Source organism: Callithrix jacchus, chromosome 7 (assembly GCF_049354715.1).
Source record: "Callithrix jacchus isolate 240 chromosome 7, calJac240_pri, whole genome shotgun sequence".
In the NCBI taxonomy this organism is placed as follows: Eukaryota; Metazoa; Chordata; class Mammalia; order Primates; family Cebidae; genus Callithrix; species Callithrix jacchus.
In genome coordinates, this window is record NC_133508.1 from 82,586,934 (window position 1) to 82,605,300 (window position 18,367).

At 39.2% G+C, this 18,367-nt stretch overlaps 1 protein-coding gene across 14 annotated transcripts in view; it reads left to right on the forward strand.

The window, feature by feature from the left end:
* Nucleotides 1–18,367, forward strand: part of MAST2 (microtubule associated serine/threonine kinase 2) — a 260,168-nt gene that overhangs the window by 39,507 nt on the left and 202,294 nt on the right. For 13 of the 14 annotated variants that reach the window (XM_078331597.1, XM_078331601.1, XM_035251307.3 and 10 more), the window contains exon 3: nt 2,054–2,196. Coding sequence is in view for 11 of the 14 variants with exons in the window: in XM_035251307.3 (XP_035107198.1) it covers nt 2,054–2,196 (143 nt within the window). In the remaining 3 variants the exon portion in view is untranslated. Of the gene's footprint in view, nt 1–2,052; nt 2,197–18,367 lie in introns of those variants that run through there. The other variant, XM_035251314.3, reaches the window with a different exon arrangement.

Below are 18,367 nucleotides of genomic sequence, written 5' to 3' on the forward strand. Positions count from 1 at the left end.
GATGATAGTAATCTTTGTATGAATAGGATAAGTTAAGCTGACTTTCCTTTAGAATTAGTAGGTGAGAAGTAGGCAGGTCGTCTGGAGAAATGCACATTTGCAGAATGAAGGAAAGAAGGCAGACAGGCAGGCTCTACTCTGGGCTTATGGAAGTTTTGAGTAGAGAGCCATCATCATAATCATTATTATTTTTGTGGAGGGCTTTATGGAAAGACTTTACAGTAAAAGGTACATTTGAGTGAGACTTGAAAACTTAACTAGATTTTAAAAACATGTTGTAATTTTCTAGTAAATATGCTAGTTATACAAAAAATTCACTACAGAAACATGCATTATGTCAAAGTGAAGTCTTTCCTTTTTTAATTTTTCTATTTTTTGAGACAGCTTCTCATTCTGTTTCCCTGGCTAAAGTACAGTGACATGACCATGACTCACTGACGCCTTGACTACCTAAGCTCAAATGATCTTCCCCCCTTCTCCTCACCCTCCTGAGTAGCTGGGACCAAAGGCACACACCACCATGTCTGGCTAATTTTTTTTCTTGGAGATGGGTTCTTGCTATGTTGCTCAGGCTGGTCTTGAATTCTTGGGCTCAAGCAATCCTCCTGCTTTGGCCTCCCAAAGTGCTGGGATTACAGGTGTTAGCCACAACACCTGTCCTGAAATCTTTCTTTTTTTTTTTTTTTACTTAGTAGCGTGAAAACGGAGAAATCTTTCTTAATTTTTACTTTCTTCTATGTCTTAATTTTCTTCTATGGTTAACTTTGTTAAATTGTTCTCCAAATGAATTGTTATCTTATTTTGTTAGCAGCGAAAACAACAGTATCCCCTAAGCCCTTTCTTCACATCTTTACTACATTGGGTATTTTTGTGACTAAGATTTTGCCAGGCACAGGAAGTAATTTCATGACTAAGATTTTGTCAGGCACAGGAAGTTTTCAAGTGAGGTCAGTGATTACGATAAAGCCAGGGGAAAGTACAGGGCATAATACTGAAGTGAGTGAGTGAGTAAGTATGGAAAAGAGTGGAAGGAGATGAGGCCAGAAAGATAATCTGGGTTTATGGAGGGTCTTTTTCACATGCTAAAACGTTTGGCTTAATTTCTTCAAATAGTAAGGAGCCATCAGAGGCTTTTAAGGAAGGAAATGACATAAACACATTTTTGTTGATTAGATCACTAGCAAAAGTGTGAAGAATGGTGTGAAGAAGGGGAGAAATGAGACTTTCACCTCAGAAAGTCATTGCAGGCTGGGCACCGTGGCTCACGCCTGTAATAAGCAGATCACCTGAGGTCAGGAGTTGGAGACCCGCCTGGCTAACATGGCAAAACCCTGTCTCTACTAAAAATTTAAAAAATCAGCTGGGCATGGTGGTGCACGCCTGTAGTCCCAGCTACTCAGGAAGCTGAGGCAGGAGAATCGCTTGAGCCTGGGAGGTAGAGTTTACAGTGAGCTGAGTAGAGCCACAGCACTCCAGCCTTGGCGACAGTGAGTGAGACTTCACCTCAAAAAAAGAAAAAAAAAGTCATTGCAATTCTTCATACTTGGTCTTTATAAGTGACTCTGTCTCAATGAGATTAAGGCAAACAGTAAACTTGAACTGAGCACATGGAGTCTGATTAAGGTAAACAGTAAACCTGAACTGAGCACTTGGAGTCTGGTGAGAGCAGTATAGATTCATTGTTTGCCTGCTGGAAACTTGTATCACTAATATTACATTGAGTTGATGAGAAATTCTGTAGGCTAGAAGGGATTCGAAAACTCCTAGACTGCTAGTTTGGGTGTTAGAGTGGAAGGCTGGCATATGATGAATATTATTGAGAACATAAAATAGTTAATCCATTTTAGTGTTCCACTTGCCATTATCCTCACCACCAAGACAATTAGAATTTTTAGTGGATAGTTGGAAATTTTAATAGATTCTAAAATGGATGTGGAACAATTTTACTTTGTATCAGTATGATTTTATCTACTTGATAGCACTGTATTTGTATTTTTTCATTCATTTATAAATAAATAGTTACAAGTATATTTTCCAAACCTTATGTTTGAAGGTAAGCAGCTGCTCCCTTTGTCCAGCAGTGTACATAGCAGTGTGGGACAGGTGACTTGGCAGTCGTCAGGAGAAACATCAAACCTGGTTCGAATGAGAAACCAGTCCCTTGGACAGTCTGCACCTTCTCTTACTGCTGGCCTGGTAAGTGTTCATAAAGGTGGTGTTTTGCTCTATAAAAAATTCTTACTGTCATTTGTCATTGCGACATCTGTTCTTTTTCCTTTTTAGGATTTGGAGAATTCAGTTTCCTAAAGTGAAGTATGGAAAAGAATGACTTTTTAATTTTTTTTTTTTTTTTTTTAGAGATAGGATCTTGCTTTGTTGCCCAGGCTGACTTCAAACTCGTGGGCTGTAGCATTCCTGTTGCCTCGGCCTCCCAAGTAGCAAGGACTACAGGTGCATGTCATGGGATCAGGCTAAGAATGAATTTTTTTTTTTTTTTTTGAGATAGAGTTTTGTTCTTGTCACCTAGGCTGGAGTGCAATGGGATGATTTTGGCTCACTGCAACCTCCGCCTCCTAGGTTCAAGCAATTTTTCTGTCTCAGCCTCCTGAGTAGCTGGCATTACAGGTGTGTGCCACCATGCCTGGCTAATTTTTTTTATATTATTAGTAGAGATGGGGTTTCACCTTGTTGGCTAGGCTGGTGTTGAACTCCTGACCTCAGGTGATCTGCCCCCCTTAGCCTCCCAAAGTGCTGGGATTATAGGCATGTGCCACTGCTCCTGACCTTAAGAATGAGATTTTAATTGAGTCTATTTTGATTGCCCTCTCATCAGTGGTACTAACTGTATAGTGAGGGTCAAGAAAAAGATTCCATATGGTTGTAACTTTAATGAGTAAATTTTCCTGGGAAAGAATATTCTTTTTTATAGAAATGATTCTTAAATCTGGTAAAGTTGTGCTGCTTTGGTTTATAGCTCTGTGGTATACCTATTTGGTATGTGAGGATAGGGAACATGTTTGGCACATCGTGGGTACTTAAGTATATATATAAGAATAAGGGCTGGATGCAGTGGCTTACGCTTCTGATTCTTGTACTTTGGGAGTCTGAGGCAGGAGGATCACTTGAGCCCAGGAGTTTGAGACTAGCCTGGGCAACATAGTGAGATCTTGTCTGTACAAATAATAATAATAATAATAATAATAATAATAATAATAGGGCCGGGCGTGGTGGTTCACGCCTGTAATCCCAGCACTTTGGGAGGCCGAGGCAGGTGGATCATGAGGTCAAGAGATCGAGACCATCCTGGTCAACATGGTAAAACCCCGTCTCTACTAAAAACACAAAAATTAGCTGGGCATAGTGGCACGCACCTGTAGTTTCAGCTACTCGGGAAGCTGAGGGAGGAGAATTGCTTGAACCCAGGAGGTGGAGGTTGCGGTGAGCCAAGATCGTACCATTGCACTCCAGCCTGGGTAATGAGCAAAACTCTGTCTCAAAAAAAAAAAAAAAAAAAAAATAATAATAAAAAATTAGCTGAGCAAGATGGCGCTTGTGCCTGTGATCCCAGCTACTCAGGAGGCTGAGGTGGGATAATTGCTTGAGTGTAAGCAGTTGAAGCTATAATGAGCCGTGATTGTGCCACTGCCTCCAGTGACAGAGTGAGATCTTGTCTGGGGAAAAAAAAAAAGCTTTTTGTTTGTCTAGGCTTTGTATGATAGTCAGGGCCTTACAAAATTTAAGATGTGTAGATTGGGTAGGTTGTTTTGTTTTCTGCCTGTTGTTACAAATTCTACCCTTTTACCCTCAACCCTGCCTGGGTACTTAAGGCAGTCACTGCTTTCTGCTCATCTCACACTGTTTCCTCTATTTTTACGTCTAGGCACACTACTAATTTGTAGGGTACAATCACAGAAACGTGTTCCAGTTAAAGTCTCATCTAGACTTGAAGATATAAGCCTTTTGGTCAACATACATGGAATAGAAAGCTTTGTCCATTTGTTCAGTATGGGAATTGGGAGCAGAGGGGAGGAAGTCTTTGTGTAGCAGGTGGGAAGCTAATTTTTGGATCAAAGGATTTCCTTATCATACCAAAGTTTGTGACTCCTAGGCCATAGAGAGAATCAGGATCATCTCTGGAAATTCCCATTTCCTTAATTTTTTATTTTAAAATTTTTGAATCTACAGAAAAATGGAAAGAATGGTACAGTGAGCACTCATGTAAGCTTTACCTAGGTGGACTAATTTGTACATTTGGCCATTTTTTTTTCTGTATATATATGTATTTTTTCCTGAAGCATTTCAGAGCAAGTCACAGACTAATTGCTATGTCTCATATTTAAGTATTTCTCCTAAGATGAAGGACACTCTCCGAAACAGCTACAATATATTATCAGATATAAGATGTTTAGCACTGTTATTATTATATATATTTTTTGAGATGGAGTCTCACTGTTGCCCAGGCTGGAGTTCAGTGGTACAATCTCGGCTCACTGCAACTTCCACCTCCTGGGTTCAAGTGATTCTCCTATCTTAGCCTCCCAAGTAGCTGGGATTACAGGTGGTTACTACTACACCTGGCTAATTTTTGCATTTTCAGTAGAGACAGGGTTTCATCATATTGGCCAGGCTGGACTTGAACTCCTGACCTCAAGTGATCCACCTACTTCAGCCTTTCAAAGTGTTGAGATTACAGGTGTGAGCCACTGTGCCTGGCCACATCATTTTAATAGTAGTGTCTAATAATATAAAGACCATATTTAGATTTTCCTACTTGGTCCCAACATGTCTGTGAAAGCCTCACCTGCTTCCCTTTTAACCTCTGGAACCTAAAACAAACAAACAAACAAAAATGGATGAGTGTACCCTACTAGAGATTTTGATCCAGATGTCTGGAGTTAGTCACAGGCTTCTGTATTTTCTTTTCTTCTCTTGTCTTTTCCTTTCATTTCTTTTCTCTTTTTCTTTTCTTTTCCTTTTGACTCCCCTCCCCTCCCCTCCCCTCCCCTCCCCTCCCCTCCCCTCCCCTCCCCTCCCCTCCCCTCCCCTCCCCTCCCCTCCCCTCCCCTCCCCTCCCCTCCCCTCCCCTCCCCTCCCCTCCCCTCCCCTCCCCTCCCCTCCCCTCCCCTCCCCTCCCCTCCCCTCCCCTCCCCTCCCCTCCCCTCCCCTCCCCTCCCCTCCCCTCCCCTCCCCTCCCCTCCCCTCCCCTCCCCTCCCCTCCCCTCCCCTCCCCTCCCCTCCCCTCCCCTCCCCTCCCCTCCCCTCCCCTCCCCTCCCCTCCCCTCCCCTCCCCTCCCCTCCCCTCCCCTCCCCTCCCCTCCCCTCCCCTCCCCTCCCCTCCCCTCCCCTCCCCTCCCCTCCCCTCCCCTCCCCTCCCCTCCCCTCCCCTCCCCTCCCCTCCCCTCCCCTCCCCTCCCCTCCCCTCCCCTCCCCTCCCCTCCCCTCCCCTCCCCTCCCCTCCCCTCCCCTCCCCTCCCCTCCCCTCCCCTCCCCTCCCCTCCCCTCCCCTCCCCTCCCCTCCCCTCCCCTCCCCTCCCCTCCCCTCCCCTCCCCTCCCCTCCCCTCCCCTCCCCTCCCCTCCCCTCCCCTCCCCTCCCCTCCCCTCCCCTCCCCTCCCCTCCCCTCCCCTCCCCTCTTTTTCCTTTTCTTTTGAGACAGGGTCTCCCTCTGTTGCCCAGTCTGGAGTGCAGTGTCATGATCTCAGCGCAACTGCACCCTCTGCCTTCTGGGTTCAAGTAATTCTCATGGCTCCTGAGTAGCTGGAATTAGAGGCATGTACCACCTTGCCTGGCTATTTTTTGTCTTTTCAGTAGTGACAGGGTTTTGCCATGTTGGCCAGGCTGGTCTCAAACTGCTGACCTCAAGTGATCTGCCTGCCTTGGCTTCCCTGAGTGCTGGGGCTACAGACGTGAGCCACCATGCCTGGCCTGTATTTTCTTTATTTATTTTTATTTTTAATTTTTTTTGTATTTTCTTTAAAGTGTTATCCTGATTCTAACATGTACCTCTTTGAGAACTACTGCCACCCTGATACAGCTGAATGTTTAATTTTAAAGTGGTATGTTGCCGAAGGGATTCCTGGACTGAGATTCCTGGAACGTAGGCCAAGTGAACTAGAATATTCCTGAATTATTATTATTATTTTAAATTAACAGTTTATTGAGATATAATTCACCCACTTAAAGTATATAGGTCAGTGGTTTTGGTGTGTTTCACAGACATATATAACCATCACTGTAATCAATTTAACAGCATTTTCATTTCTTTAGAAACTGTACTCTTTAGCTATCACCTCCTCATTGTTCCATCCCCCTGCCCCCAGCACTAGGCAACCACTAATCTACTTTCCATCTTTATAGGCTTGCCTATTCTGTATTTTTGATATAAATCGAATCAAATATGTGGCTTTTTGTGGCTGCTTCTTTCACTTAGTCTAATATTTTTCAAGATTCAGCCATGTTGCAGTATGTGTTCCTTTTTATTGCAGAACAGTATTTTGTTGTATGTATATATTATATTTTGTTTATCTGTTCATCAGTTAATTTATTTCTTTCATTCTTCACCAACTTCATTTTTTTTTTCTTTTTTGGGATGGAGTCTCACTCTGCTGCCAGGCTGGAGTGCAGTGGCATGATCTCGGCTCACTGCAACCTCTGACTCCCTGGTTCAAGCGATTCTCCTGCTTCAGCCTCCCGAGTAGCTGGGATTACATGCATGCAACACTACACCCAGCTAAGTCTTGTATTTTTCAGTAGAGACGGGGTTTCACCATGTTGGCCAGGTTGGTCTTGATCTCCTGACTTTGTGATTCACCTGCCTTGGCCTCCCAAAGTGTTAGGATTACGATTGTGAGCTACTGCACCCGACCTTCACCTTCATTTTCTAATGTCTATTGAGAGGATTTATCTGAGTGCTTATTTTTCCTGCATATGTAGAAATTATGATCCTAATTAGTGACTACCAGGGCATGTTCTAAAAAGGATCATACAATCATATCATGATATGTTCCTAGGGATGGAGAAGAACTTACGTGGCATCTTGTTCAAGATGAGTTATTATTCTTAAAAAAAAAATTATATAGAGTGAAAATCTGTTTTTGTTTCCTCTTGTGCTTTTTTTTCCTGAACTATTTATTTACCTACTGTAACTTGAAGCTGGCTCTTCTCTTTCCATTCTCCTGCCCAGAGATTTTCAGTTGGATATTTTATGTTAGGTGGTACATTTGCTAGTTGATATTGCATGCCCGTTTCTGCTTTGACCACCTGTACTGGAATAAAGGTCAGTGTTTATCCTGCTGTGACATTTCTGAAAAATCTTAACTAGAATGTATTCTCTTTGGAGTAATGGGCCTCTATAGTACATGGATCCAGCCTCCGAAGAACTTTTGGGTTAGCAGAACAGGATCCACATATAACAGGAGAAGCATTTAAAAATAATAAAACATAACATTTAAATAAATATTGTATTGATTATAAGTTAAATGGTAGCAAAAAGGGGATAAGAAGTATGCTAGTTACAATTATTGGGAAGATAACTTGTAGGAGGTTAGACTTGACCGGAGTCTGGGGAGTAGATAAGCAAAAGCCTTAAAGTTGCAAGTATTTTCATTTTGAGTCCATCTAGATGATGTTTTTATGAAGAGATTTTTGTACTTATTCATTTTCTAGTGTCTACTGAGACGATTTCTCTAAGGGCTTATTTTCCCTGTATATGTAGGAATCATGATTCTGATTAGTGGTTACCCAGCCTTGTTTTAAAACAGATCATAGGATCATATTTATATGTTCCTAGGGATGGAGTAAAACTTACATAGTGTCTTGTTCCAGATTAGTTATTATTTGTGTTTTAAAAATATATATACAGTTAAAATCTGTTGTTAAAACCGGCATAGGAGAAAGACCTGCATTAGAAATCGGAAGATAAAACTCTGTTACTGCTATGTGAATCTGAATAAAGACTAAACATATTTGAGTCTCCATTTTTCTCATCTGTAAAATGAGGTTAATTCCTGCTTTGCTTTATTCTAAATATGTTAACTAGTATCTAGTTTGGATCTTTGCTTTCTGTATCTCTGATGTAAATCCACTTGGCTGTATCATTATTTCTAAGACTCACCCTACCTGTCTACTGCCTTTCATCCCCCAAGCCATGTCTTCCTTGTTCATTCGCTTTTTTCCCCATAATTGAAATTGTATTGGTAGTGTTGATCAGTACACAGACATTTACATTCGTACACGGTTCTTAACATATCTACTGAAAATCTAAAAAGCCATGTATTGTAATTTTTTTTAAACAGTTATTCTATTGACATTCCAGCTGAAAATTTGGAGGCAAATTTTCCTTAGGAGGCCATCAAGGTGAGAGTACTAGTATTGTCAAGTGTTACATACATCCTACCAATTTATTAATTCATAATTTAGTAGTATATATACTACATACTCAAATGTTCAGTCTTTTGTAGCACATTAACAAAGTTATCAGGAAAATAAGACTGCTTCGACTAAAGGTGTTACAGAGTGAACACAGTTCTGACAGGAAGAGCCCATGAGCAAGGAGTGATTTTTGTTAGAAACAATTCTTCTAAAAAGCAACATGAGGATAGAAGTAATCTAAAATGTTCAGGCCATGATTACCAGTAATTATTCTAACATGATACTGTGATTATAGCAAACTGGCGTAATCTTAAACTGAATTGGGAATATTTCTTTTCTTTTTTTTTTTTTTTTGAGGTGGAGTCTCGCCCTGTCACCAGGCTTGAGTGCAGTGGCTTGATCTCGGCTCACTGCAATGTCTGCCTCCTGGGTGCAAGTGATTCTCCTGCCTCCCGGGTAGCTGGGACTATAGGCGCATGTCACCACACCCAGCTAATTTTTTGTATTTTTAGTAGAGATGGGTTTTCACCGTGTTAGCCAGGATGGTCTCAATCTCCTGACCTCATGATCTGCCCACCTCAGCCTCCCAAAGTGCTGGGATTATAGGCGTGAGCCACTATTCCTGGCTGGGAATATTTCTGACTAAAACAAGAGATATGATATTCTGTTGAATATTTTATCATTAGTTCTCATGTTGAATATGACATGTCATTTTGGGTGCCATCTAATTATTGAATTTTGTTGAGGTGAGATTTTCACATAACATAAAATTAACCATTTTAAAGTGTGCATTTTAGTGGCATTTTGTGCCTTTGCAATGTGTGCAGCCACCTTTATCAAGTTTTAAGACATTTTCACCACCACCCCCTGCAAAAAAAATCCTCTATCCATTAAACAGTCATTATTCATTCCACCCTTATTCCAGCGCTGGCATCCACTAATCTGCTTTTTGTCTCTGTGGATTTACCTATTCTAATATTTCATATAAATAGAATCATAAAATATGTCATGTTTTGTGTCTGTTTTTTTTTCCACTTAGCCCAATGCTTTCAAGATTTTTTCTACATTATAGCATGTATCAATTCCTTTTTTTGGCTGAATACGATTCCATTGTATAGATAAACCACATTTTGTTTATCTGTTTGTCTGCTGATAGACATTTGGGTTGTTTCCACCTTTTGGCTATTTTGAATAGTGCTGCTCTGAACATTTGTGCACACGAATTTGTTTTGAATATTGGGTTTCAGTATTTTTGGGTATATACCTAAGAGTAGATTTGTTGGGTGATGCAGTAATTCTTTAACTTTTTCAAGAACTACCAAACTTTTGGTTTGCTACACCATTTTATATTCTTCCCAGAAATAGATGAGGTTTTCAATTTCACTACATCCTTGCCAATATTTTTCTGTGTTTTTGATTATAGCCATCACAGTGGGTGTTAAGTGGTGTTTCATTGTGGCTTTGATTAATATTATATTTTAAATTTAATAATATTTTAGAACGGTCTGTTGAGGTGACATGGAGTATACTTTTAAAGGAAATAGCAAAACTCCAAGACTTTTATTAGAACCTTTTCTCATCATTAAAAAGATTCTTATTTTAATTTATATTATTTTTAGTTGAAAAATAATTCCATCATTCTTAATTAATTTTTCCATAGATGTTTGTTTTACCTACATCAGTGTTATAAAGAGATTCCAAACTCAGCCACTTCCCCTTTCAGTATTACCTTTCTGCCACTGTGGTTGTGCATTTTCTATTGTGAAAGGTGGGGATATCTATATCTGTATATCAGTTGGCTTTACTGAGGTATAGTTTACATAGAGTAAAATTCACCCATTTTAAGTGTTCAATTTGATAAATTTTGGCAGATGTATATAGTTGTGTCACCGCCACAATTATGATATAGTTATATACAAATTATAGTATAGAATAGAACAGCATTCCCCAACCTATTTGGTACCACAGACTGGTCTCATAGAAGACAGTTTTTCTACAGATGGGGTAGAGGGGGCTGGGGATGGTTTCAGGATGAAACTGTTTCACCTCAGAACGTCAGGCATTAGCTAGATTGTCATGAAGAGCATGCAATCCCTTGTATGTGTAGTTCACAATAGGGTTCTCGCTCCTATGAGAAGCTAATGCTGCACTGCTGATCTGACAGGAGATGGAGTTCAAGTGGTAATGCTCGGCCTCATGCAGCTCATCTCCTGCCATGTAGCCTGGGCCCTAACAGGACATGGACCTGGTATAGAATATGTCTGCCACCCCAGGTTCTCTTGTGTCCCTCTGCTGTCTGTTCTCTCTCCCCAGGCCCAGCCCTTGGCAACTATTGATGTACTTTTTTGTCACTGCAGTTTTGCCTGAAATTTCTGTGAAATTCCAGGATTTCATAGAAATGGAATCATACAGTATGTAGTCTTTTGTGTCTTTTTTTACTTAGCATAATCCTTCTGAGATTCATCCATGTTGTTTTGAGTATCAGTTTGTTCCTTTTTATTGGTGAAAAGTATTCCATTGGCATGGGTATACAGACTTTCCATTCCCCAGTTAATGACCATATAGGTTGTTTCCAGTTTTTGCCTGTTATGGAGAGAGCTGCTATGAAAGTTCATATAATTTTTTTTTGTTTTTGTTTTGGTGTAGAATATGCTTCTATTTCTGTTGGGTAAATACCTAGGAGTGAGACTGGTGGAATGTATATTTACCAGTGTAAATTTATCTTTATAAATGCATATTTACCACTGAATATTTGTCTTTATAAGAAACTGCCAATCTGTTTTCTTTTTTCCTTTTTTTTTGAGATGAGGTCTCGCACTGTCACCTGGGCTGAAGTGCAGGGAGTAGCTGTGATTACAGGTGTCTGCCATCATGCCCAGATAATTTTTTATATTTTTAGTAGAGACGGGGTTTCACCATATTGGCCAGGCTGGTCTTGAACTCCAGACCTCGTTATTTGCCTGCCTTGGCCTCCCAAAGTACTGGGATTACAGTCGTGAGCCACTGTGCTTGGCCCTGTTAATCTGTTTTCTAAAGTAGCTATACCATTTTCGCATTTCTACCAGTAGTTGCTTCACATCTTGTCAGTACTAGGTATTATCTTTTTTTTTTTTTTTTTTTTTTTTTGAGATGGAGTTTCACTCTTGTTGCCAAGGCTGGAGTGCAATGGCGCAATCTTGGCTCACTGCAACCTCCACCTCCTGGGTTCAAGCCATTCTCCTCCCTCAGCCTCCCAAAGTAGCTGAGATTATATGTGTATGCTACCAGTTAATTTTTTAGTAGAGACAGGGTTTCACCATGTTGGTCAGGCTGGTCTTGAACTCCTGACCTCATGATCCACTCGCCTCAGTCTCCCAAAGTGTTGGGATTACAGGTGTGAGCCACCGCACCTGGCTATCATTTTTTAAAATTTTAGCCATATTAGTGGATGTGGCTCAGGATTAGGAGTATCTCACTGTGGCTTTAATTTGCATTTCTCTAATGATTAATGAGATTGAATATCTTTTTGTGTGCTTATTTGGTAATCATATATATTCTTTTTTTCTTTTTGAGATGAAGTCTTGGTCTGTCACCCGGGCTGGAGTGCAGTGGCACGATTTTGGCTCATTGTAACCTCTGCCTCCCAGGTTCAAGACATTCTTCTGTCTCAGCCTCTTGAGTAGCTGAGATTACAGGCACCTGCCACCACACCCAGCTAAGTTTTTGTATTTTTCGTAGAGACAGGGTTTTACCATGTTGGCCAGGCTGGTCTTGAACTCCAGACCTTGTGATTTGCCTACCTCGGCCTCCCAAAGTACTGGGATTATGGGCGTGAGCCACTGTGCCTGGCCACATCTGGCTAATTTTTGTATTTTTTATAGAGCTGGGGTTTCACCATGTTGCCCAGGCTGGTCTTGAACTCCTGTACTCAAGCAATCCTCCTGCCCTGGTCTCCCAAAATGCTGGCTTACAGGCGTGAACCACTGTGCCCAGTCTAGAAAGACTCATATCATGAAGATGTAAATTCTCTCCATTAAGCTATAGATTTAATGCAATCCCAATCAAAACCCAGGTGGTATTTTTCAGAAAATATCAAGATAATTTCAAATGTATATTGAAATGCAAAGGACCTAGAATAACCAAAACAATACTAAAAAGAAGACCAAAGTTAGAGGAATCAACCTTATTTTATGATTTTGTATAAAGGTACAGTAATCAGGTCAATATGATTACTGGTATAAGGATAGATATGTAGATCAGTGGAATTAAATAGACAAATGTGCCAAAGGCAGTTTACTGGGGAAAAAGGTAGTCTTTATAACAAATGGTTGTTGAAACAATTCACACAAAAATATCAACCTCAGTACTTACCTCATGCTATAGAAAAATAAATTGACCAAATGTAAGAGTTTAAGTCATAAAGTGTATAGAGGAAAACAGGAGAAAATTTTTGCGATTTTAGGTGAGGCAAAGGTTTCTTGGAGTAAAAAAATCATGACCTATAGACGGAAAAAAATTGGCTTTTATCAGAAAAAAATTTTTTGCTCGTGAGTATTCACTTATTCATTTTTAATGGGATAGTGACAAATTGAAGTTTGTCTACAAGGGGTGGAATGATGAGTAATACTTATGTTAAAGGGTTATTAAATAACAGGTTTTGTTGTCTGGGTTTTAATACGTATCACTACCTTCTGCCTTTGGAGGTAGAAATCTAGAAGTCATGATGAGTGATATTTGCATATAACTCTGGTGGGTTTACCCATTAATTTATCCTTTTTTTTTTTTTTATTCCTACTCAATAAAATATACTTAAATGAAATCATTCTGAATGCCTTCTACTTTATAGAAATAAATGCAAACTAGGCTGTACACTTGTGTTCCACATCCTACTCCTGTCACTTAGTAATCATGACTCTTTGCAAATCACTGAACTTCTTTAAGCCCTGCTTTCTCATCTTTAAAATCAAAATAATGATAAGACTCTCCTCATGGATTTTTTAGGATGAGATGAGACAATCCACATAAAATAACATAATGTCAGATTTGTAGTTAAATTCAGAGGCAGCCTAAAGCTGCCTTTCTACATAGTGAATTATAACCTAGTTTAGTATGTAAACTACCTGCAGCCTAACCTGAGAGTATATTCTCATAACAAGTAGCTGGTCTCAGTCAAGCATAACAGCCAAATTTTTAGCCAATCATATAGACTGTGTATTGCCAAAACATGTTCAAATAAGGCAAACACCTGAACTGCAGCCAATCAGTCTACTTCTGTATGTCATTTCTGTTTCTCTGGCTATAAATATAACCTGCATGCATTGGGGGATGGAACATTCTGAACTGCATTTAGTACTGAGTGGTAACTGGTTCATTAATCTCTTTATTTATTTTTTTGAGGCAGGGTCTTGCTTAGTCATCCAGGGTGGAGTGCAGTAGCATGGCTCACTGCAGCCTGGATCTCTGGGGCTCAAGTGATGCTTATGCCTCAGGCTGCTCCCTCCTCTATCTTTCCCAGTAGCTGAGACCACCATTTTCATTTTCTTATTATTTGTAATCGGGATGGGGGGTAGGAGCTCCCTGTGCTGCCCAGGCTGGTCTCAAACTTCTGGGCTCAAGCAGTCCTCCAGTCTCTGCCTCTACCTCCCAAAGTGCTGGAATTGCAGGGGTGAGCCACCACACCTGGTGAATCTGTCTTTTGCTCAATTAAATCATTAAATTTATCTTAGGTCTTTCTTTTAACAATATGAACAAAATATGTATTTTTTTTCTTTTTATTAGTTACTTCAAGTAGTTATTAGTAGCAGTGATACCATAAGAAATATTGTATATATTTCTTACCGTATAGGCCCGGCACAGTGGCTCACGCCTGTAATCCCAGCACTTTGGGAGGCCGAGGTGGGAGGATTGTGAAGTCAGGAGATTGAGACCATCCTGGCTAACATGGTAAAATCCTGTCTCTACTAAAAATTAGGTGGGCGTGGTGGTGGACGCCTGTAATCCCAGCTGCTTGGGAGGCTGAGGCAGGAAAATGGCTCGAACCTGGGAGGCAAAGGTTGCAGTGAGCTGAGATGGTGCCACTGCACTCCAGCCTGGGCAACAGAGCAAGATTCTGTCTTAAAAAAAGATTTTTACTGACAGCAGTATAGGTTCAGAAAGAAAAGTTTTATTAGATAGAACACTGCAGCTGAGTATGGTAAAATGCTTCATTCAGCAAGAGAGGACTGAGTGTGTTGCAGTAGATTTTCCTTAGGGGTATTTATGGACCTTAAAGCAGGACCTTAAGGATAATTTGGACCATATTAGTTACATAGGTCATGATAAATCATTACATTTGGGTGCCTTGATGTCAGCAAGGGTTGCACAAATTAGTTACGTAGGTCATGATAAATCATTACATTTGGGTAGACATTTAGGTGCCTTGATGTTAGCAAGGGTTGCACAATGAGTTTCAACATGCATGAATTCTGGAGATGTATAGTAATTCTACTCACTGATTACTTGATGACAATAAAAGAAAAAAAAAAGAAATTCTAGTTACTTAAAAATTTTTGGGAAAGAAGCCTGGTACCAGATGCTGGCTTTAGATAATAGAAAGTCTAATTACTTTTGAATTTTTCATATAAGGAGTTTTGCCTCTGGATGATCTGCTTGGTTGCCATTAGGTGATCTTTGTATTCTTCCATGAACTCCCAGGCTCAAGTGATCCTTCCTCCTTGGCCTCCCTAAGTACTAGGATTATAGGAATGAGCCACTGGACCTGGCTAGTACTTTTATCTGAAATTGAGAATACAAAAAAAGGAACAGGTTTTGGGGAGAAAATTAATGAGTTTGATTCTCAGATGATGACAGCTCATCTAGTATATATATCCTTTTAAACATAATTATTGATATGAAATTTACATAACAAAAATCAACCATTTTAAAATGAACAATTCAGTGGCATTTAGTACATTCACAGTGTTGTAAAACTACCACCTCTATCTATTTGCAAAACTTGTCTGTTACTCTAAATTTAAACCTTTTATCCATTAAGCCCTTTATCCTCATTCCCCCTTCCATACAATCTGCATCTCTATGGATTTCTCTACTCTGGATATTTTATATAAACAGCATTATATATATGTGACCTTATTAGCATAATGTTTGGATGTTCTTTCACATTCTAGCATATATTGGTACTTTATTCCTTCTTTTGGTTGAATAATATCTCAATTATGCATCTAACACAACTTTCTGTCCATTGATGGACATTGGGTTGTTTCCACCTTTTGGATACTGTGAATAGTGCTGCTATGAATATATGTGTACATATACTCGAGTACCTGTCTTCAGTTCTTTTAGGGATATACTTAGGGGTGGAATCATAAAGACATATGGAAATTTAACTTTTTGAGGAATTACCAAACTGCTTTCCATAGTAGCTAACCATTTTACAGTCCTACTAGCAGTGTACCAAAGGTTTCAGTTTCTCTATATCTTTGTCAACTTGTTATATTCCATTTAAAAAATTATTGTTTAATTATACTATCCTGGTGAGTATGAAGTGGTATCTCATTGTGGTTTTGATTTGCAGTGCTGTAATGACTAATGATGTTGAACATCTTTTCATGTGCTTTTTGGGCATTTATATCTTATTTAGAAAAATGTACAAGTTCTTTGCCCATTTTTAATTGAATTTTTTTTGTTGTTGTTGCTGAGTTTTAAAAGTGTGTTATATATTCTGGATATTAGACCCTTAGTTTTATGATTTGGAAATATTTTTTCCCATTCTGTATGTTATCTTTATAGTTTGTTGATTATGTCCTTTGAAGTTTAAAAACGCCCTTGATGAAGTCTAACTTATCTGTGTTTTTCTGTTGTTGCTTATGCTTTTGGTTTCATATCTAAGAATCCATTGCCAGCTCAAAGGTTACAATTTACCTCTATGTTTTCTTCTATGAATTTTATAGTTTTACCTCTTCTATTTACTTCATTGACTCATTTTGAATTAGTTTTTATATTCAGCGTGAGGTAAGAGTTTATTTTTTTTGCCTGTGGATATCCACTTTTTAGGTGTCTTTTCAACAGTTAGATGTCCAGAGTAAAGTATAACAGTTTAGGGCTATAGTTGCAGACTTGGAAGCTGTGGATTAAATCACCATGGGAGAGAGTACAGGGGAAGAAAAGGAATGTAGGGGAGCATGAAAAAATTACATGTGAAAGGGTAAATAATAGTGTTAGACACTGAAGTATTCAACTTAGGAAAAACTATTGCAATTTAGATAAACTGCCTTCACTGCCTATTAACTTGAGAATTGCTGTCCTTTTCACTCTTGGTTTTTCTTTTTGTAAGAGGAACTTGTTTCTAATGCCATCTAGCATCTTTTTAAAGGTATATGAGTAATGTTAAGAGGTTTTAAAATAAAAGTTGTGAAATTTCATGAGACTTGAGCAGTTTATTAGCAGTCTTAGCTTACTCTCAAGAGCATTCTTAAGAGAGAAGTAAAAGAACATATTAATTACTTTTCCTGAACAAATTTGGAGCTGAATTTCATCTCTTTTGTGTTAATTTGTAAAGAATTTAAGATATATAACCTTAAAAATAGTGGCATCTGAATTTTTTTTCTTATCTTGAATTTGTCTTACAAAAATTATAGACAGGCTTACTTAATATTTTTCTTTTTGAGACAGGGTTTTGCTCTGTCACCAAGGCTGGAGTGCAGTGGTGCACTCTTGGCTCACTGTAGCCTCAACCTCCTAGGCTCAAGTGATTCTCCTGCCTCAGCCTCCTGAGTAGCTGGGACTACAGGCATGTAAAAAAAAAAAAAAAGGTGATTAAGGGTAATTTCTTTAGCTTTACGTTAATGGTGAGTGTTGAAAGTTGTTTTATGTGTAATTACTTCAGGTCTTTTCATAGCACCTGAGACAATTATCTTTTCCTCTGTCACTATTTGCGAGGGAATTGGCATTGTTTGCTTTGTATCTTTAGGATTGTGTGATGGTTAATACTGAGTGTCAACTTGATTGGATCGAAGGATACAAAGTATTCATCCTGGGTGTGTCTGTGAGGATGTTGTCAAAGGAGATTAACATTTGAGTCTGTGGCCTGGGAAAGGCAGACCTACCCTTAATCTGGGTGGCCACCGTCTAATCAGTTGCCAGCACGGCTAGAATATAAAGCAGGCAGAAAAAAATATGAAAAGACTAGACTGGTCTAGCCTCCCAGCCTACATCTTTCTTCCATGCTAGATGCTTCCTGCCCTCAAACATTGGACTCCAAGTTCTTCAGTTTGGGAGTCTGACTGGCTCTCCTCAGTTTGCAGATGGCCTATTGTGGGACCTTGTGATTGTGTGAATTAATACCTACTAAACTTCCCTTTATATATCTATCCATCCTGTTAATTCTGTTTCCCTAGATAATCCTGGCTAATACAGATGGTATTGCTTCTGCTATGTCCTCTTCGTATACTTTATGGTTTGTAAGGAAGATTGAAAGAACAAAACTCTGTTTTCTTGGCCTGTTAACTCCTTATATCAGGGTTTATGTTCCTTGTTTTTACTATTTTTATGCAGTTAATATTATATGTGAGCCCACTATTTTAAAGTATTACACTGGTAACTGTACATTATAAAAAAGAGTAAGATACATACCTTATAAGCTGCTTCATCTAGGTCTGTTTCTTCTTTTTTCCTTGTACTTTGCCTAAACTTAAATAAGTCTTCTGCTTTTTTTCATTTTCTGTCTCAGGATTTCCTGACTGATATTTTATATTTGTGAATACATTTAACAGTTTAGGTACTTTAAAAAAACTCTTAGAGTGTTCATCTGATTTCTCATATTTGCAAAATGGTTTTACCCTATAAAGTGACATCTTTTTTAGCATATACTGTGGTGTCTTTCAGAGAGAGACAGAGACCAGAGAAAAATCACAGTTTATTACTGTGTTTAATGAGAGAGAATTGTCGGAAGAATTGTGAGTTAAGATATTCTATCAATGTATGTATCATATATATAATAAAAAGTTTATTAATGATCTGAA